The 21,557-nt window shown below is 50.7% G+C and overlaps 1 protein-coding gene and 1 long non-coding RNA gene across 4 annotated transcripts in view; one reads left to right on the top strand and one right to left on the bottom strand.

Moving 5' to 3' along the window:
• Window positions 1-8,354: 8,354 nt before the first annotated feature.
• LOC140599326 (uncharacterized) lies at window positions 8,355-11,985 on the bottom strand. Its single transcript, XR_012002070.1, has 2 exons — window positions 11,724-11,985; window positions 8,355-10,552 (listed from the first exon to the last, which is right to left on the bottom strand). It is a non-coding gene; the product is annotated as an uncharacterized lncRNA (long non-coding RNA).
• Window positions 11,986-12,630: 645 nt separating this feature from the next.
• RASA3 (RAS p21 protein activator 3) overlaps window positions 12,631-21,557 on the top strand; it is a 108,572-nt gene continuing 99,645 nt past the window's right edge. Inside the window, exon 1 of one of the 3 annotated variants that reach the window (XM_072761129.1) lies at window positions 12,631-12,785. In XM_072761129.1, the coding sequence (XP_072617230.1) occupies window positions 12,731-12,785 (55 nt within the window). In that variant the 5' untranslated portion in view covers window positions 12,631-12,730. Of the gene's footprint in view, window positions 12,786-13,409; window positions 15,384-21,557 lie in introns of those variants that run through there. The other 2 variants (XM_072761130.1, XM_072761131.1) reach the window with 2 other exon arrangements.

The following is a 21,557-nucleotide window of genomic DNA, read 5'->3' as shown; positions in this document are numbered from 1 at the left end:
AATTTGGTCGCTCACAAATTTGGAGGCTACTGTGGAAACCATGAGTCCTACCTCAGGATGGATGTGGTGACGAAATGCAAGTGAGTAGGTGCCCTCAGTACTCTTTCCACCGTGTATGTGGTGCACTGAACCTTGGATGCCTCAGCTCCTGTGGTTCCTGGATTCTGGGAGGAAAGTCAGCAGTGACATGGGCCTTGTAACTTGGCTCAGAGACTGAGCCAGAGATTAAGTGTTTTGGTGTCATTCCTGGAAGTTAATAGAGTTGGTGGTCCCCTCAGTGCTCTAGGTTGAACCGGGTCTTTCCAGTTAGCTCTAAAGTCCATTGAAAAGTCAAACTTTCAAGGGCATAATGGATGTGGTTGGCAGTTTTAAAAAACAGTGTTTCTGCAAACTTCTGGGCACCTGAGTCTGTCTCGAGAGTCTTGTGCTGATGATCACACAATAGTTTGGCATTTGGTTTAGGGAACAAAAAAATATGAAATCAAAGTGAAGCAAAAGTACAAGAATCTTTCAAAAAAGTACCAAATACTGTCCTTTTTGAATAAGAATTTCAAAACAGTATATAGCCTTTTTTTCTGTATTTCTGATTAAGTCACAGGAAAGTGAAGACCCGTATGGGCAGAGACACTTAACAAGTGAGAAGAGAGCCAGGGGTCATCTGTATGTCTCGACCCTCTTTCTGAGCTGGACGGGCTGTTTCTGCCTACTGCTCTCATCTCTGCCTCAAACCCACTTGAGAGTCAGAGAAAATAGATCTGCATGTTCTCTTGCCTGGGCCTTCTCAATTGCCTGTTTAAACTTGGCGTGAGGGTTGGAAGGGATATGGGGAAATCCACAAACAAGGTGTCTCTATTGGGTTAGTGGTTCAGAAATTATGCTGTGGCTTGCTACACCCTCAATGCCTGATGGGACCCCCAGACGTTAGCTTCTGGGATCCTCGACTCCCTGCTCCAGGTGGGCATTGGTTGTCAGGTTCAGAAGACCTGTGAACTTGGGAAAATGTCCTCAGTTACAACCACAGTTATACCACCACAGATCTTAATTCTCATTTTAATCTGTTTTTTAATCCCCATTTGGACCTCATAACTTTTTTCTTTTTTCAGTTTTTTAAAAGTTGCTTATTTGAATGGATGTGAAAGTAACCTGTGGGTGTAAGTGAAGGGAGGTAAGAGCAGGGAAAAAGGGTCCCACCTCCATGCACACGTGTATATACATGTGCACACACGCACACGCACACACACATGATCACATGCACACATGATCATATGCACGCACATGGTCAGGACCACAGATGTGTCCACATGCACAGGCACATGAGCACACATGTGTATACATGTGCACACACATACATGTACAAGACATACACGTACATGTGTCCACGTGTACAAATTCACATGCATAGGCACAGAACACTTGTTTGGGGACTGCCGGAGCTGCTCTGTGGAGGGAGGCAGTTCTTGCCTCCCTTGTGGAGAGCCTTGCTCTAAAGAGAAGGAAAGAAGGAAGCTGCTGGCTTCCAGTGGGTGAGTCATCCAGATGGGGCTGGGACCCCTCCAGGGATGGCGTGTGAAGTGCTCCCATGGTGCTGAGCTCTGAAGGGATGTGGACCAGACCCCAAGTTCTTCAGATTTGTGTCTGAAGAACTATAGTGTATGAAGTTTAGAAAGCCCAACTTTCAGTTCTCAAAGCAAGTGGAAAGTGTTCCCAGTGGACGCTGGACTTTTTTTCTTCTTACGAAGGAAGGCTATGTACAATTTATAAAATTACAATTCTGCTTGGCTTCAGGAAAGTCCCTAGAACTGTTTCTGTCCTTCCATGGAGTGGAGACCACAGAGAGTCACCACCTTGAGGCAGACGGTGTGACACCCAACATGGCACAGCTTCACCACCATCAGCATCGTCATTCTTATTACTGCTTGAATACACCAATTTATTCATGGAGTAGATTCTCAAGGGTTTTCTTTTTTTTGAGAGAGAGAGGGAGAGTGCACGCGTGTGCACTAATGGGGGAGGGACTGAGGTAGAGAGAGAGAATCAAGGATTTTTTAATGAAAAAACTTCAGTGCAGCCTGGGTGGCTCAGCGGTTTAGGTTTAGTGCTGCCTGCAGCCCAGGGTGTTATCCTGGAGACCCCAGGCTCGAGTCCCACATCGGGCTCCCTGCATGGCGCCTGCTTCTCCCTCTGCCTATGTCTGTGCCTCTCTCTCTGTGTCTCATGAAAAAATAAATAAAATCTTAAAAAAAAATTTCAGAGTATCATCAGCCTCAATGTAGATTAATATTCTCTTTGTTATTGTAAACTGAATTTAGGTTATTTTCACACACCAGGTCTGGGAGAGACAGACAATAAGCAATCAATTTAATAAATGGTACATCAAGTAGTAACAATGTTAATTAAAAAAATAAAGCAAGGTGAAGAGGTGAGAATGAATGGGGGCAGGGAGGCAGTTATTTGATGTAAAGTAGGGAAATATCTCAGGGATCATTTTAGCAAAATTTCAGAGGGAGAAGAGAGCAACATGTAGCTATGGAGCAACACTCCCTCCAGCAGAGAGTAGCAAGTGCAAAGGTCCTGAGGCAGGCAAGTGCTTGGGGGACAGCATGGAGGCCATGGGTATGGAGCCCTGAGAAGTGGCAAATGGCATGTCAGGAGGTGAGGTCAGAGGATAAGCCGAGTAGAGGCACATGGGCTTTGTTTGTATATAGGGTTTGAGATTTTGGGGAGGAGGCCAGTCCAGGGTTTGAGCAGAGGAGTGACACAGCCTGAATTGAATTTACAGAGGACTACTCTCACTGTGAAGTAAAAAATAGATGTTTGTCCTGTTCTCTGGTAGAGCATGGTGACCATGCTGTAATTCATCTCAAATTTCTAGCCTGGTGAACAAAAATGTAGTTTTAAAGAAATCTACCTCAATGAGACTGAGACCCCTCCTACAATTCTACATCTTCACCTTAAAAGGTAACTTGAGGGGACACTTGGTGGCTCAGTGGTTGAGCATATGCCTTTGCCTCAGGTTGTGACCCCAGGGTCCAGGGATCGAGTCCCACATCGGGCTCCCCGCAGGAAGCCTGCTTCTCCCTCTGCCTGTGTCTCTGCCCCTCTCTCTGTGTCTCTCATGAATAAATAAATACATATATATATTTTTAAAAGGTAACTTTAGGTGGCAACAGGGTTGAGTAGGACCCCAGGAGTTAGTTAACTCATCGTCATAAGTGTACGGTCTGCGTCCCTTCAACTGGGGGAACCAGGATTTAACTGGCCTACAGGACATAGTCCAGCTGGGAGCCCTAGGCCTCCAGCCACCCACCAAATGTGGCATTTCAGCCCTGGAGGCTGGTCTATCCCGCAGGGCACGCCAGCTCCCTGTAGCCCTGCTGCCCAGGCTTCCAGAGGCTGCTGGCTCTAGCAATTGATAAGGGTGGGAGAAGCAGTGGAGGCAACGAAGGGGCTTCAGGCTGTGGTCTCCCTGGAGCACATAGCACTTTGCAGCATGCTTCCTCCAAAGCCTAGAGGCCCTGATAATTGTATCTGCTCATATTTAAACATGAGACACACAGGGAGAAGACGGTGCCAGGGGACCAAAGTTGTCTTCACCGGCCTCACCCCTTCACATGCTCATGGGAGAGGGGCTGAGCTTCAACGCCCACCCAGCTAGGAAATGCATGGGCTATTCCATAGCTTGCACGTGGATGGTGCAGGGCTCTTGCTGCTCAGGACTTCAACTCTGACTGGGTGGAAATGCTTACTCGGCGAATTAGTGTAGGAACATAAAGATGACTTTCATGCAAGAGGGGTGGGATTGTGACTATATGCTTTTATATTTCCCTTAATGTTGCATTTTTAGCAATGAAAATTGATGATGGGAGAAAAACACTTTGGAATATTATAACTAGACATATTTTATAGGGTAAGGACCCACTGTGTCTAGCATCATATGCATGTATTTCCCATTGGATTTTCTCTTTCTTTAGGAGCAGCCTTGGAGGAATGCTATAAGGGCTGATGTCTCACCATGTCTAAATAACATATCTCGGATAAGTTTGGAAGTGCAAATAAAGAAACACACCATGCAGAGGTGCACGCCAGGAGGCCAGGCTGAAAGCACAGACCCCCACACCTCCCAGAGCTGGGTGCTGCGTCGGCTAACTGTCCCCTGGTCCAGCAAGAACACCGGTGTCTGGCTGGCCGCAGGTCCTGAGACCTGCTCCTCACCCACCATGTCCACATCTCAGAAAGGGGTGATTAGTCCTGAATGGGAGAGGATTCTGCTTCCAGCCCCAGAGCCTCGTAGCCCAGCTGCATGCAGACAGTCCTGGTCTGTGGTGTAGGGCAAGAAGCAGGACTTCGGGCTAACAGCATTGGACCTAGAATGGGAAGAGAGGGCACCCCTCCCACTCAGACACTAGCTGGTCCCGGACCCCGGACTCTCCAGTGACCTCCCTTTACTGTCTTCACAGTCAAGCATAAAGGTGGGAGGGGATAGGGAAGGGAACTGTCTAGTGCAGCACATCTCAAACCGAGCCTTGCAGCCAGCCATGTGCTGGTAAGCGCTGACATCTGACTAGAAATAAAAAGGGGGTAGTGTGTAGTGCTTGCCAATTTCCACGGTGTGAATTCTGCAAGGTGGGAAGAAATGCAAGCAACACGTCATTATGTAGTATTTCCACCATCTAATAGGCATTGGCAGCCTCAAGAGCATGAGTTTAAGTAGCTTTGTAAGCTTTGTAAGCCTATATCATTTCATTTTAAAAAATGGTTCTGTTTAATAATCAGCTGGCAAAACTTCTGAATATTTATTGGTTGGATCTTGTGAGCTGGTACCTCCAGCACTCTAGTTGCTCACTAGTGAATGGAGGATCCTGAAATCAATTAAAAATTAAATAAACAAGATTAGTTTAAGTGAAGCTAGAATAGAATATAAAATTTTAGAACACATTATAGCTGGTCAGGATAGGTTTTCATCTCATAAAATTTGTGAGTATATCATGTCATCACCTAAAATGTATTTACTTATGTGGGTCTTTTAATAAGAAGTTTGAGAAATTCTGCAATCGACACCTCCAGCAACATTTCTGTACAATGTTGGTTTGAGAGTGACTGTCAGGACGGCCACCCCACCCACCAGGAGAGCTAAAATCTGACTAAAGAGAGCCGCTGTTCTGAATACCTCCTGCCTTCTAGGGGAGGAGGGAGCAAACGAGGCTCTGAGGGATGCCTGTGAGCCATATGAGCCCTCAGGTGTGCACTGTGACTCCTGAGGTCAAACCCCTTGTTTGCGAGCAAGGACACCAAGGGCATGGTTTTCTCAGGTGTGGCAGATAAACACGATGTCACGCCCTTCCTGTGGGTAGCAGAGATCAGCTCCCCATAGGAGAGGATGTCTGCCCACGTGGGGCTGTAGCAAGCGTGGGAGGGGACTGGCGATGAGTCGGTATCTACTGCCATATCGTCCTTCCTTCAGTTGTTTTGTTTTATTTCAAGAAAACTGTAGATTCACAACCCTTATAAGGCACGACACATAGGCCCCGGGCACTCTTCACCATTGTCTCCACTGCTGACATCTTGCAGAACTGCGGTGACTGCAAAAGGATCCCAACCAGAAGACGGCCAGGGTCCCATCCATGCACCCACCTGGAGGGCTCGCTCCTCATGCACACGTGTGTGTGAGTCTGTCACGTGTGGGTTCCTGTGGCCACCAATGTGGCCAGGACACAGACCATTTCCCTCCACGGGGTCCCTCCTCCTGTTCCCCTGCCCCCCCACCATGGCCCCACCTGCTCCCTGCTCCACAGTTTGTCATTTAACAACGCTGTGGAAAAGGACTTGCAGGGCCCCTGTGAGTAGGGCCCCTGTGATAGGCTGTCCTCTGGCAGCCTGGGGATCCGTGTCAGCACTTTATTCCTGTTTGTCTCTCTCCTACCCCCTGCCAGTGAAGGCCTGTGGGACACTGTTTCCTGGTTGTACCTTTTTTTTTTTTACTTTTAAAGATTTTATTTTTTATTTATTCATGAGAGACACAGAGCGAGAGAGAGAGGCAGAGACACAGGCAGAGGGAGAAGCAGGCCCCATGCAGGGAGCCTGATGTGGGACTTGATCCCATGACTCCAGGATCACACCCCGGGCTGCAGGCGGCACTAAGCCGCTGCGCCACTGGGGCTGCCCTCCTGGTTGTACCTTACTGCAAAGATGCTTTGTGTGCAGGATGCCTTTGGGATGTGGGCCACTGTCACCTTGGGTGGCCATGCCTAGTGCTGCTCCAAGCACACCCCCAAACAGAAGACCTTGGTCCCCTGTTTGGGAAGAGGTGCAGGCCTGCAGGGGCAGCTGACCTCCTGGTGAGGAAATCCTGAGATCCCAGAGCAGGAGCCGGGTGGGTGCTTCTGGACACCTCCCTGCGGTGGGCGAGGGGCAGCTGGCACCCACCAGGTGCTCAGGTGGTTTGTCGCAGCCGCTGGCAGGAGAGGAAAGAGCCCACCCTTACCCTGGTGGGGGAGGGGGCGATGAAAACCCCAGCGGCCCCGGGTGGGGGCAGGCGGAGGCTGATCTGTGGCGGTCCCCGCCCCACGCACCGCTGGTCCCAGAGCCCTGCGGGCAGGCGCCGCCTCTCCCCACTTTACAGACACTTAGATCTAGTCTTGGGGAAATAGTTATGTTCACATCAAATTATTGGGAAGGAATAGAAAATAAGGTCGAGCAGTGCAGTCGCTCACTCTTCATACTTGAAGGTAAATGAAACGTCCCGACGCGCACGGATGCTGTGCTGGTTCCTGGCCCCCAGCCTGTCTTTCTTCCACTCTGTCATCACTGGGCCCCATGACGCGCCCTCTGGCAGGTTTCCTTGTCAGCAGCTGCCACCATCCACTCCCTCTGGTGCCACTCACACCCCGGGGGGCTGGGAGAAGCGAGCGCCACGCCTGGGGTTGGGGCTATGGCCTGGCTCCTGGGCTTCCCAGACCCCGCGTTCACCCTGCAGCGCTGCTGGGGTGTCCATACTGACAGATTGCACCTGCCTCTAGGACGCTCTCCCCTTTATCTTCTTACCGTGCCGATGCACACCACACTAAAGCAGGCAGAAGGAAAACTTCGGGGTAGCTACTTAAGTAGTTCAAGGGCCCTTAGGTCAGGGGTATGTGTGGTGTTTTTCTGGTATTCCCACAGGATCTAGCTGGTTCCAGACACATGCTAGGTGCCCATTAAACATTTGTTAAATAAATGAATTGCTAAACAGAGTAAGTATGCATTCAGACAAATTATATGGCCACTGTGTAAAACTGTCTATAAATGTTAATAAAACCTTGAAGGAAACAAAGAAATAAAATTATTTATGATAGGCATGCAAATACATTTTACCCTTTTATTTATTTTTTTTAAATTTCATTTACTTATTTTAGAATCTGAAGCAGTCTCCTTGCTGAGCACCAAGCCCAACAGTGGCTCCAGCTCAGGACCAGCTCAAGAGTGCAAGATCACAACCCAAGCTGAAACCAAGAGTCAGATGCCCAACCGACTGAGCCCACTAGGGCCCCCATTCTTGCCCTTCTGAAGTCTTTATTATTACCAAAGGGCCAGCTCCTACTGGGCATTTGCCTGGTCATGGTGCTGAGGAGCACACCAAGGCTCGCTGCTGCTCCTGTGCTATCTCAGCAGTCTGGTTCCCTGCAGGGAGCATCTGTGGGTCAGACAAAGGGTTTTCTAAAGCCCTGGGCCTCTTCTTCTTTGGAGCTTGTGCTGTGACTCTGCTGAGTATCGGAAGTCAGAATAGTCTTGACAACAAATCCCCATTCCAAATTGTGTGAATCAGGTACCCCCCTCCTTATAACTTTTTCTGGCAATGGGCCAGGTTAGGGTTAGGGTTTCAGATTGATAGAGGGGGGAGAGAGAGAGGCAGAAGGAGAGGGAGAGAGAGAACCCCAAGCAGGCTCCACACCCAGCCCGAAACCCGACATGGGGCTCGATCCCATGACCCCGAGATCCTGACCTGAACTGGAATCAAGAGTTGGACATTTCACCAACTGTGCCACTCTGGTGCCTCTTGACAGAGATTTTAAAAGGACAACATATATTCCTGCTATAGGTAAGAAGACAAAATTTGGAGTGTAATTAATTGGATTTCAGGGCTGTCTTCAAAGAGTACATTGATATTTAGCTAATACACGGTCAAAAGTCACAAGTTAGATGCTATGTTAAAAAACAGTAATTTTGAGCAAATATTCTTCATAGTAAGCAATCAAGATATTACACAAATCTATTCAATGGGTAAATCTTTTAGACATTTAGGGTGATATTTTATGATTACTCAAATTGACAGATGATTGATATTAATAATGATTAGTATTGCACCAATATTAATCAAATAGCATTCCATCGAAACTTTATTTTTTTAAGGTTATATTTTAATTCCATTTCGTTAATATACAGTTTAATATTAGTTTCCATACGACACAGGGTGCTGATCAGGCCAGGTGCAACCCTTCATCCCTGTCACCTGTTTCTCCCACCCCCATCCACCTCCCCTCAGGTTCCCACCAGTGTGTTCTCTGTAGTTAAGAGTCTGTTTCTTGGTTTCTCTCTTTTTTCCCCTTTTCTTTTTCTTTCTTTCTTTTTTTTTTTTTAAATTTATGATAGTCACAGAGAGAGAGAGAGAGGCAGAGACACAGGCAGAGGGAGAAGCAGGCTCCATGCACCGGGAGCCCGACGTGGGATTCCATCCCGGGTCTCCAGGATCGCGCCCTGGGCCAAAGGCAGGCGCCAAACCGCTGCACCACCCAGGGATCCCTTTTTTCCCCTTTTCTTATTGGTGTTGTCTTATATTCTACATATGAGTGAAATCATATTTATGTTTCTTTGACTTATTTTGCTAAGCACAATACACTCTAGTTCCATCCATATTGCAAACGGCAAGATTTCCTTATTTTTATGGATGAGTAATATTCCATTACATATGTACACCACATCTTCTTTACCTATGCATCTATCAACGGACACTTAGGCTGTTTCCATGTCTTGCCTATGGTAAATAATGTTGCCTTAAACATCGGGGTGCAAGCCAAACTGTGGAAGGAGCCTCGGTGTCCATCGAAAGATGAATGGATAAAGAAGATGTGGTTTATGCATACAATGGAATATTCCTCAGCCATTAGAAATGACGAATACCCACCATTTGCTTCAACGTGGATGGAACTGGAGGGTATTATGCTGAGTGAAATAAGTCAATCGGAGAAAGACAAACATTGTATGTTCTCATTCATTTGGGGAATATAAATAATAGTGAAAGGGAATATAAGGGAAGGGAGAAGAAATGTATGGGAAATATCAGAAAGGGAGACAGAACATAAAGACTCCTAACTCTGGGAAACGAACTAGGGGAAGGGGAGGGCGGGGGTGGGGGTGAATGGGTGACGGGCACTGAGGGGGGCACTTGACAGGATGAGCACTGGGTGTTATTCTGTATGTTGGTAAATTGAACACCAATAAAAAATAAATTTATTATAAAAAAATCGGGGTGCATATATCCCTTTGATAATTTTGTACACTTTGGGTAAATATCCAGTAGTGTGATTGCCTGGATCCTAGGGTAGTTCTTGTTTTAACTTCTTGAGGATGCTCTGTCCTGTTTTCCAGAGTGGCTGCACCAGCATGCATTCCCAGGAGCCATGTTCGAGGGCTCCCCTTTCTCTGCGTCCCTGCTACACCTGTTGTTTCTTGTGTTGTTGAATTTACCATATACACTTTATCAAAGACTTTATTAGTAAGGTTAGGAGAGGCTTGGGTTATGCTGATTCCTCAATGCTATTGGCTTTACCCAGGAAGAAGTGAGAAGCTCATTTCTCATTTTTGTGGCTGCAGATCCCAGCAGCCCTCCAGGAGTTACTCAGGGATCTGGGCTGCTTCTATCTCATCTCCGAGTTTCAAAGTGGATCCTCTTCAATTGCCACTGCAGGAGAGACTGGAAAATATCCCAGTGGCTTTTCTCAGCTTCCAGCCAGATGTGATGTCCCTTCCTTCCCATTTCCGGGCACATGGTTCCTCACTGAGCTGTGATGAGGGCAGGTGGTGTGGCCTCCATGCCCCGCAGAAGAGCTATTGGTACACACCTGTGAGGCTCACGGATGCATCCTCGTAGGCCCTCGGAGGCTCTGGACCTACTTTCTACCAGCTGCATGACGTCTGGGCTTTAAGCATCCAGAAGGAACCTTAGCGTAGATGTGTTCACTGTTCGGCTTCTGTCTCCAAACAACTAATATTTGAGAAATATTACCCAAAGGTGTGCTATGACTCATTTCTCTAGATTCTCTAAATGCTTTCTCTCACAGACACTCAGGCCTTTGGAGAGCTACCCTCCTTGACTCCTGAGAGCCTGAGTAAGTCTTATCAGAGAATTATGAACTAACATTATGTCCCTAAGTTAGCCATGAGAAAATGGGAGAAACCAGTATATTCATTCAACAAATTTTAATGGAGCTTTCACTCTGTGCCAGGTGCTGGAACAAGCATATCCTTGAAGGTTAGTCATTTGAGATTAAAAACATCCTTCCTGAATGTGCTGAAATCCCTACAAAAAAAAATTCCATATTGCTTAGTTGGCCAAAAGAGTATTTTCTGAAAAACTAACATACTTCTGTTTATTAAATAATTTGTCTAAAATACTATATTTCTATATTTCCTTTTCACCTTGATGACCAGGGAACTCAGAGCTGGGCTTTACAAACATTGCTGTAGCTGTATCTACTGTAGATATTTGACACAATAGCTTCTTCCTTCAACACTTTTTTGGTACCCTTTAAAAATCATTCAGTTATATACTGGTCATTTATTTTATGCCATTTCAAATCCTTTGAAAGTATATTGATCAAATAGGAATAATAAATGATCTAATCATGCTGTCTGAGCAATTCATAAATACCAACTTGTTTATAGATTGATACTTTTCAGGAAATATTTTTTGGGGGAGTACAGAAGATTATTCTATCAAAGGGAGAGAAATGCAACTGTTATAAAAAAAAAAAGGACTATACTTTCAACAAAGCCCTCATGTTTCCCTTAAACCCCAATATTTTCCTGTTTCTTTTTAAGTAGGCTCCATGCCCAATGTGGGGCCTAAACAGTTGAACTCTTCAGCCTTTCTGATACCCATCTTTTCCTCTGGTTGTATGAATGGAGCAATACTCTTGCTAGCAGGCTGACTGCCCTGCTCCTGATACCATGTTTGACTGACCATCTGTGTTACTCCTTGCAGTTCAGAGTACCCGGGCTGCCACTCCAGCCTCGTTGCTCAATGTAATAATAGCACCTGGCTTGCTTCCGATGGTTAAACGTCACCACTAGGCTTCTATATGTCACTATCTGGTCATCGTCACTGCTACGAGGGAGCTCGGTGTTCTCTCTGTAATGGCCCAGTCATAGAATGGCCAGCTACCACTGAGACCCTCATCTGTACATTCCTCATCACTTTTGTAACTGAAATGTCCTCTGGGTTTTCCAGGAAACCTTGTCTGCAACTAGGTTTCCTGGTCATGGGAGTATATTTACTCGCTTGTGCCACTTCTCTGAGCATTCTGGGGTTTTTCTCTGCTATCTGCCACAACTACTTGGCATTTCCACTTAGTGTGGGATATCACTTTTTATGAGCTTCCCAAGACCATGCTAGTAGCATGGGGTGGGTACTTGCCAACGTGCCAAATCCTGTATCATGATGGAATAATTCCTTATCAGTAAACTCTAACCTCATCTCCCTTTTTGTTCTGCCCGCCCAAATCCACGGTTCTCTGGATCCGGTTGTGTTTATTCTCCCAGCCCTTTGGGCACATGTTTCCGTGGCTGTGAGGCTCTTCTGCAGATAGGACCTTCTTCCTTTGTCAGATCTGGCACTTCTCCAGCTGGGTGATGGTGACATGGTGGAGGAATGGGGCTGGGGGCTGACCACGGGTGTAATAGTGTCTTGCAGAGGTCTCTGCAATCCTCATCAGACACAGAGAGAGCGTTTGTCTGTAACAGGGAGAAGTGGGGTATCTCTTCAGGTCCAGAAGATTTTGAGCGGGTTAATCTGCCTCAGGGTCTCCCTTCTCCCCGGTTCCCCTGCCCGGTCTCACTCCATTCCCCTGCCTGGCTCCCTTCTAGCCTGGGCCCCTCGCCCCACCGGGTCCTCCTAACCTGGCAAGCTGCTCTCCCCTGTGTCCCCCATTCCCACTTCTGGTTCCACCTCCTCGCCTCCTCCCCCTGCTTCAGCGCCCCATTCCCTCCCCATCCTCTCTGCCAGTGTCCCCCGTCCCCCTGCCCAGTTCCTCCCCCGCGTTCCCCCAGGCCCCAAGTCGGCGCCCTGTCCCCCCCCCGTCCCCTCCATCCCCTGCCCCGCCTCCCCGCGCACCCCGTCCGCTCCCCTCCCACCGTAGGGTCCCTTGGGCGCCCTCCCGGAGGACGACTCCGCCCCCCTTCGAGCCTCGGCTAACGCGGGGCCGGGGCTGTCCTGAGGGCGGGGCCGTCTCGCTCCCGCCTCCCCGAGCTCCGCCGGGGGCCGTCGGGGTCGCCCTGTGGGCGGAGCCGTCCTGCCCCGCCTCCTGCGGGCGCGACCAACGGGCAGAGCGGGGCGGGCGGGGCGGGCGGGGCGGGCGGGGCGGGCGGGGGCGGCGGACCCGGGGCGCGCGGGGCTGGCGCGGGGCTGGCGCAGGGCGCGGGGCCGCTGCGGCTCGGGTCGGCTGCTCCGCGGGGCCGGGCGCGCGAACTCGGGCAGGCCATGGCGGTGGAGGACGAGGGGCTCCGGGTGTTCCAGAGCGTGAGGATCAAGATCGGTGAGTGCGGGCGCCCCCCCGGCTGCTGCCCCGGAAACTTCCTTCCACGCGTTCCCCAGGGGCGGGGGGGGGGTCCGCTGCGGGCGGGCGTGCGCGCGGGGTCGTGGGGGTGCGCCCGGCCCGGCCCGGCCCGGCCCCCGCCCCCCCACGGAGAACTGGCTGGAGGAGTCCGGCCCCCGCGCCCCCCCCCGCCCCCGCCCCCCCCCTCCGCCCCCGCCCCCCCCCACGGAGAACTGGCTGGAGGAGCCCGGCCCGGCCCCCCCCCCCCCACGGAGAACTGGCTGGAGGAGTCCGGCCCCCGCGCCCCCCCCGCCCCCGCCCCCCCCCTCCGCCCCCGCCCCCCCCCCACGGAGAACTGGCTGGAGGAGCCCGGCCCGGCCCCCGCCCCCGCCCCCCCCTCCGCCCCCGCCCCCCCCCACGGAGAACTGGCTGGAGGAGCCCGGCCCGGCCCCCCCCCCCCCACGGAGAACTGGCTGGAGGAGTCCGGCCCCCGCGCCCCCCCCGCCCCCGCCCCCCCCTCCGCCCCCGCCCCCCCCCCACGGAGAACTGGCTGGAGGAGCCCGGCCCGGCCCCCCCCCCCCACGGAGAACTGGCTGGAGGAGCCCGGCCCGGCCCCCCCCCCCCACGGAGAACTGGCTGGAGGAGCCCGGCCCGGCGCCTGCCTTTGAGGCCGAGTCCGCGGGCTTCTGCCCTTCCCACTGGCCCGAGCCGGGGGACGGAGATGAGGTCCAGATTCTGGACCAGCTGGCGTCATCCGGAGACGGTGCTTCCCGGCGCTGTGCTGTCTCGGGGGTGACGGGCAAGGTCTCTCCCTCCCGAGAACAGGACCTTTGCCTGCAGTGATGTTGCACCTGATGCCGCCAGTGCGGGGGGAGCGGGCGGCTTCTCGCTTCTCTTCTCGGGGCCAGAGCGCGCCCGTGCCGGGGTCCGCCCCGCCGCATCGCCTCCTCTGCCCGTGTGAAGGGGCGGCCGGGAAGGCAGCAGGCACCCAGGGACTCAGTCGTCGATGACACCCGATGCTGCCTGAGGAATTCCAGCTCCCCGAGTCAGCGTGCTGTTTCCTGTCGGCTTTATTCTGGTTTACGGATCATTGCTGAGACGCTGTTGATATTTGGCCGAGAAGCACTGTGGGTTGAATGTAGCAGTTCTTCAGGCACGAGGAGTCGGCCTGCGGAGGGTTTCTCTTGTTTACTTGGTTGAAATCTGCTGTCACTTTTGTACTGAGAGATTCAAGGTTGCGCTGCTGCTGTAGTGGGGTCAGGGAACTTGCCAGTACTAGGGTCTTTCAGCCAAGAGCCCTCACTCAGCCCTGGGCCCGCTGAGCCTTAGTCAAGGGAGCAGGAGGGGAACCTGGGGTGGACGAGGTGCCAGGCTTTGCAGGTACAGCTGGCAGCAACGGGTCTGAGGTCTTCATGGTTCAGGCCAGGCACCTCCAGTCTCCTGCTCGGTTCCAGGAGTGTTCTGGAACAGTGGTAGACTGAGCAGAGAATGGCACAGTACATGAAGCAGGGTAGTGAGGAGACTGTGGAGATGTAGGACTACCAGTCCATGTCCATGGGTGGGTTCTGGATCTTGACAAGGATGGGCCTGGTGTGGAAGGAAGGGGATTTGAAGACCCTGCTTGGTTAGGCTTCCTGTCTTTCATGTTCTACTTTGAACACACAAGAGAAACACCCGGCTCAGCTGAGGAATGGTGCAGTGCCTGTATACTTAAAAATCCTAAACATCTGCTGTCTCTAACAGTACATTGGAAGTTTTGAAACACCTTTCTCATGTTTGGGGGCTTAGCAGTGAACACAGCACCACCTTCCAACTCCCCAGATGTTGGTCCAGCTTCAAGAAACTCTTATCTCTCTCTCATCTCTGGGGGTCTTTGTCCACAACAATGCTGGGCTGCAAGAGGGAGATATCTGTGTGTCACCTTTGTAGCTGGAGGCATTCAGGGAGCAAGGGCCTACACCCAGCACAGACAGGGCATCCTCCTGTGTTTGAGCACAGACATGGTTCTAGGCTGTGCCCCTGAGTTAGAGCCTGGGCTGGATGCCCTGAAGGTTAAGTGGAGGGGCTGGTTTGGGGCTTAGTCTCATTTAACTCGAGGGGTGGTCTGTTAATAGAATGGGATGAGGATGGTCCTGAGCATGGAAGGTGGTGTGCTGAGCTTTTGATTTCTTTCCCTAGTTGTCTCTCGTGGTCAGTCTTGGCTCTGGCTTGCCTGAATGCCCTGGTCTTTAAGGTACAAGATGATGAGGAACACCACAGTTGATCTGGAAGAGGGGCACACATGCATGAATCATACACACAGTCACATGCACACTTGCCTCTTCTTGTTCGGGGACACACTGGCCAGGCCATCCATTCATCTTTGAACCTTGTCTCCAGGCTAGCTGGCTGCATGCCTGTGTGCTCTTGGCTGGCTGACCCAGTGCAAATGTCTTCCCCTTCCATAGCCTCATGTTTCCATGTACAAAATGCAGGCAGTAATTGTCTACTGCATCCGGTGGGGGCTTACAAGACGATATTGTTCCGGCTCACATTCATGCCCACCCCCTCACTCCCGGAAAAGCAGAGAAAGAAAAGAGTCTCCCTGAAGTTACACTGGTAAGCAATATCACTAATCTTGTTGCTAGCTAAAAAAGAAAGGCAGTACGTTTTTGGGGGATGAGTTTTTTAGGTGTCAGGGCCTTGGGTTGTCTGGTGGTTGTGGTCCCCAGGCTGAGGCTGGGGACAATGGGAAGAATCTTTTCCTTGTCTTCCTCTTCCCCTTTCTCTGGCCCTTCTACCTTCTGCAAAAGCCAAATCAGAGCGAGGCATTCTTATTAGATCTGTTTTGGGCCTTGTGGTGAAGAACCTATTGCCTTCCCCATGGAGATCTTGCAGTTATTTTGGGTGGTTCTTCTGTATACTTAAAAATCCTAAACATCGTCTACCTTTGGTAGTAGTTGTTGCTGTTTTTATACTAGTGTCTCTTGTGTAAGGCCAAGTGCACTTCCTATGAGATTGTAGTTTTGAGGAAGTGTGCCTTTCTGACTTTCCATGAGTCAGGGCCTTTGTGCTGGGAGGGAAGCAGCTTGAAGACTGTGAGTGAGGCGTGTGTGGAGGACCCACAGAGAAAGCCCTTCTGGGAAGCATTATTTTGGACTCAGTGCTCCTCTTGGCTTTGTGGTATAGCTCTACCTCTCAGTGGTACTTTCCATTTTCCATTATAGTTACTTCTGGTTTTTAAAAGTGTCATCTTATCTTGATAAATGTGTTCAGTTAAAAGCAACATACAAAGGTTTTTCTCTAGAGCTAAAAAACAAACAACAAAAATCAAAATCTAGCCTTGCACTTGAATGAGAAAAGCCCTCTTGCTCTGTCTTTTTTTTTAAAGATTTATTTATTTATTCAGAGAGACAGAAAGAGAGAGAGAGAGAGAGGCAGAGAGAGAGAGAGAGAGAGAGGCAGAGACACAGGCAGAGGGAGAAGCAGGCTCCATGCAGGGAGCCCGACGTGGGACTCGATCCCAGGTCTCCAAGATCATACCCCAGGCTGCAGGCGGTGCCAAACCGCTGCGCCACTGGGGCGGCCCTCCCTCTTGCTCTGTTAATGGTTTTCATCATCAGGTTTGAGGGCCCAGTTTGCATCCACTGGGCATGTTGGCCTCTGTGTCCCCAGCGAGGCCACGCTCTGCCTGGTTCCAGGCTTTCCTCTCTTGCCTGTCTCTCCCTCCCTTCTCCTTGGGCTCAGAACACACTCTCGTGTTTTTTCTCTGTAAAGTTACCACTTGTCCACCATCAGGGTCGATGGCAGGTGGAGTCCAGTGCAAGCACAGTGGAACTGACAGTGCCCATCATTCAGCACAGCATGGCCCGGCCATGGGCCCTGGCGGGCCTGCCCCAGCCTCATGCCCTCCCTCCAGCTAGTTACAGACACAATCCCTCCAGAAGCAGGAGGCCTCTCAGGCAGGAACCAAAGGGAGGTGAGAACAGGACATGGTGGCTGAGGGTCTCTGGCCTGTACCTCCCTGGGCCAGGTGGCTGCTCAGGTGGGGCGTGGTGAAGATGGCCCAGACCACAGGGCCTGGACACTTAGGGTTCTGCATCTGCTTTGTTGAAAGTGGGATATTTAACCAAATTTCTGGCATGGGAAGGAGTAGTGCGCTCATCCCAGGGTCCTGTGAGGGTCAGATGAGGTGCTGCTCCTGCTTGATAAGGTAAAGTAGTTATCATTAGTACTTCCCAGGGCTAAGGAGACATGGTTTTCCTGACCAGAGAAAACATTTTGTGAATATGAGGAAGTGATATTAGTGATGTTAGCTTTTTCATTGTGTGTGTGTGTGTGTGTGTGTGTGTGTGTGAGACAGTGGGAGAAGGGGCCATGCAGGCAACGCATGGTTCTTGGCATCAGGGATTTTGTATTCTCTTGAGCTGTCTCATGCTAAAATTAACCTGGATATTCTATTAACCGAGCTGAGCTAGCTGCTGCTGCTGCTATTTTTAACCCTTAAGGACTAGTGTGCAGACCTGGGCTCTGCCTGGGGAGCAGCCAGGCTCAGAGGCCATGGGCGATTTCAGTTTGTGGCTCCCTCGCTGGGGAGGGCTGGGTTTGCTGTGCACACGTGTGGCTTGCAGAGGGTTGCAGACTTCAGGATCTAGTTTATGCGTATTATCTCATTTTAATTTAAGTTTCCACAACTCCATGACATTGAAGTTGAGAAAAGGAGAGCCATATAACTTAAATAACCTGCCAAAGTCACCCAGCCCATGAAAGCAGAGCTGGGGGCCTTACACCTATGCCAGTGTTATTCTTGCTACTTTACTACAGCCTGTCTTTCTGTGTGATCTTGGGTTTGAATGGTTAAGAGCCCAGTTTGCATCCACTGGGCATGTTGAGGTGCAATGAAGAGCTGGGAAAGACCGGTTCTAGGCCCAGGAGGGAACAGGGCCACTGTCTCCTGTGGGTGGACCACGAGGGGCACTGGCCTGATTGTCTGCAGACTTGGAGTCATTGACTAGGGCTGCTGGGGTAGAAGGTCGAGAGGAGAGAATTGTGGAGATGGGGTCTTCAACAGAATACAGAAATCCAGAGATGAATTGTTAAGCAGGGTCACCAGCCAAACATATGTTTTGGGAAGAGGCATGGGGCAGGTGAGCAGAGCATGGGTTCCTATCGGTGGAATCATTTGGCTGGAATATAGCATTTGGTGGGAACGTTCGGTTTGCTTCTCTGAAACCAATGAAGCATCTGAGTATGTAACACTCACACATTCCTGAAGGCATTGGGGATTCGGAGCATCGGCATATCATGTTGTAGTCATAGATGTGCACATGTTTAGAGAGGAGATGGATATATTTGCTTGAAGCAAGCAGAAGTAGTAGCCGCTCATGCCTGAGAATTGAGATGTGCAAGTTGCCCTTGAATGTGTGGCTGTGGGTGTACCTCCTACTTTCCTAGTGACCTTGGAGGTAGTTTCAGGCCTTGGTGGGCACAGGCAGAGTGTCCTTGGCTGCTGTAGGGACCACAGCCCCCAGGAGCCAGTGAGGTGAGGAGGGTATGCCTAATGACACCGAGATCCCAGACCCAAGTCTTTGTTTCTCACTAATTCTGTGACTCCAGACAAATCTTTGAAACCCTCTCTGCCTCAGTTTCTTTGTTTGTCGAAGTAGAGAATAAGACGTTTTTCGTGAAGTTTAATGAGACTGTGTGAACAAAGGCACATCCTCTGTGTGACTTTCCAGGCAGGAGGTGTTCTGTTAATTGTGTGACAAAGTGGGGTTCCAGCCAAAGCAAGATGCATTAGTTCAGAGAAAGCTGTACTTCCATATGCGTGTTTGCTCATGGGTGAGTTCTGGAAAGATGTTGGGAGAAAGTGGCCCTGAACCTGCCATGAGGTTTCGAGACATAGGGAGCCAGTGTGTGATGTAGATCCTCATGGACACATGGGTGGCTGGCATGGCCCACGTGGCCAGCGCTGTGTATGGATGAATGGCCCTCTGGCCCTTGGGTGAACCTTGTGGGGACTTGACGTCCTGTGTGGTGGTGATGGTTGTCCCTGGAAGGTCTGAGGCTGGAGAGCAGAGGAGAAATCAGGGTGCTTGAGCAGGGAGTCCTCACTGTCTGGTCTCCTGTTCCTGATGTTGGGGTGGGGGGCTTGTGTTGGCACAGTGAGGGAGGGGCTTCTATCATGATGGGGAGAAGTGCTTTGACCAGCAGGTATTGATGTACAGGTATGATCATACCATACTACCATAGTCTGCTGTGAAGTGAAGCCTAGCAGAGAGTGGACACAAAGGAAATACCAATGGGAAGGGTGATTATGCTATGGGGCTTCCACAGTGTGGAATATTGCGCAGCTTCCAGAGCAAGGAGTTAGAGCCAGGCCAGGCTGAGTGACATGCAGGAGTTCCCAGGGGTGTGACTAGAAAGAGAAACAAAATGCAGAACTATCTACCGAAGATCACCCCTTATAGAAGAGTAAAGCGTACACAAGAATGGCGATGTGGATGTCAGGGCGCACACGAGCCTATCAGCTAGACTCCCTATGCTGGGGACTGTGGACTAGGAAAGACAGCAAGAAAGATCTGTTTCAGAAAATCAAGGATGTTACTGTCAGGCGCGCACACGAACTAGGTATATAGGTAGGCATATGAAGAGTTTAAAAATCACAACCTTAAAAATGGAAAGAACAACTTTTTGGAGAGGAAGTGCCCAGAAAGGTGAAATAATTTACCTAGACTGCTGACAGGTGTGGAGAGTTGGGAGTGGGGCTGCCATTGGAATCTAGAAACAGCAAACCAGATGCGGGGACAGAGGCAAAGTGGTGGGCGCACAGGGCAGGGGCTGGCTCTGAGTCATCCTTGAGTCTGCTCTGACATGCAGAGACACTGAGCAGACCACAGGGAACTTAATGTCGTGTCATCCACAGCAGGTGACCCAGTGCTTTTCTTTAAGTGTGAGGCAGTGTTCAACACATTCACACTTCAGTGTAAACACAGGTCTCAGGATCACCCTTAGAAGTATGGAGATGTGTGTCCCTGATTCCTGGCTTCCCCCTGTTCTGCAGGCTGGACCTCCCGAGGTGGTTCTCACACGAGGGTCGTTGGGTCAAACTCAGAGTCACTTGGGCCTCAGCATCAGGGAAGCTTTGGCTTTGAGTGTCTCTTCTGTCTTTGCTGGAGGGGGTGGATGGTCAGGCCGACTATGGGATCAAAGGTAGTGATTGCTTGTTTGATGTGTGTCGAAGAGCCAGGCATGTTTCTGCTCACGAGGCTGGACTCCCTGGGCTGTAGCTCTGTCTGTTCTGAAATTTAGCATTGCTGGTTTCAGTTTTCTTTTTTTTTTTTTAGCGAAATAGAGAGCGCGCGCGAGAGAGTGCACGTGTGCATGAATGGACTCACCAGCGCTTATGGGCAGGGAGGGACTTCTCCAGCAGGCTCCACACCCAGTGAGGAGGCCCATCCGTGACTTGATCTCATGACCCTGAGATCATGACCTGAGCCAAAATCAAGAGTCAGACACTTTCTGACTGAGACACTGAGGTGCCCCTGGTTTCAGTTTTCCAGTAAGCTTGAATCCCTCTCCAGGGACAGCTGCATTTGTCCTAGATACAGCTGATAAATGCTGCATCTCACACCTTGGCCCGCCTGGGGCACCTCATACACCGGAGCCCGTGTGGGGCACCCCTCATCTGAACCACACAGGCTGCATCTATATTCTGAAACATGCTGTGAGGTGTAGCACACTCCTCTGAGAGCTGGAAGGGGGCTGGAGGCCATGCTCAGGGTTACACAGTAAATCAAAACTTTTTCTAGAAACAGAACAGAGCAGAGCACCCTTCATTCCTAAGTCTGTGGAGGAATGACTCTTGTGCCTGCTTTTTCCTCCATGTTGTTTCTGTTCCTATTATCTGAATACTTTCCAAAATGTGAAGCATTATTCTGTCTTGACCCCAGTTGCCAGTAGGATAAAACCCAAAGGTAAAGTCTTTCTCAGACTCAGGCTGGAGACCTGTGGCTGGCGGTGTTTTCCTGTCCTTCAGGCTGTGCCTCCCTCCGCCACCCCCCCCCCCCCCAAGCATCCTTCGCAGTAAGATCTGCTTGGCAGCTGCAGGTGCCTTCAGCGGCTCCTCCAGCACTAGGAGCAGGACCCAGTCCCCAGGCTTTTCCTGAGAGCCATCTTCCCCCTCTGTGTGTGGAGACTCCTGGGACCGAGCTCAGGCTTCCAGATTCTTCAGGACATTTAATAGAGTTGAGAGCGCTAATTATTTGTGTATTTCTTTCTGGAGCCTCATGTGTAGACTGTACAGTCCTCTTTGTGGCAACATGGGTCCACTGAGGCATGATCTTGGTGTGGGCCGGTCGTCCTGTCACCCAGTCAGGGCGGCTCCTCCCTTTTCGTCGTGTTGGTTTTAAGAGCCCATGGGTGGGTGAGGCCTGTTATGGGGCCTCTAGATCTCTGTGGCTTTGTTGGGTGTTTCCCTTCTTCTGAGGAAAAGGATTCGTTTTCCTTTTTTTAGCTCTTGTGGTTTCTTTTTTTGGTCCTGAATCCAGTTCTGGGAGGTACGAGAACAGAAGGTTTGCTCGATTTCGTCCAGTTCATCGCACCGGCTCAGTCATCGCTTAGGGAGCCATGGACACGCTGAGGAAGGCAGCACGTCCTGCCCCACCCAGTGATTCTGTGGAGGGTGAGGGTGGGTACTGCAGCTGGCCCCCAACTCTGAGGCTCAGAGAAGCTGCTGACGTTTCTAAAATGACACCAGCCAGAGAGCTTGTGAGGGACCCACAGTGCTCAAGG

Source organism: Vulpes vulpes, chromosome 6 (assembly GCF_048418805.1).
Source record: "Vulpes vulpes isolate BD-2025 chromosome 6, VulVul3, whole genome shotgun sequence".
Lineage (NCBI taxonomy): Eukaryota > Metazoa > Chordata > Mammalia > Carnivora > Canidae > Vulpes > Vulpes vulpes.
The sequence above is the reverse complement of the archived record's forward strand: the minus strand, read 5'-3'. Positions and strand labels throughout refer to the sequence as shown.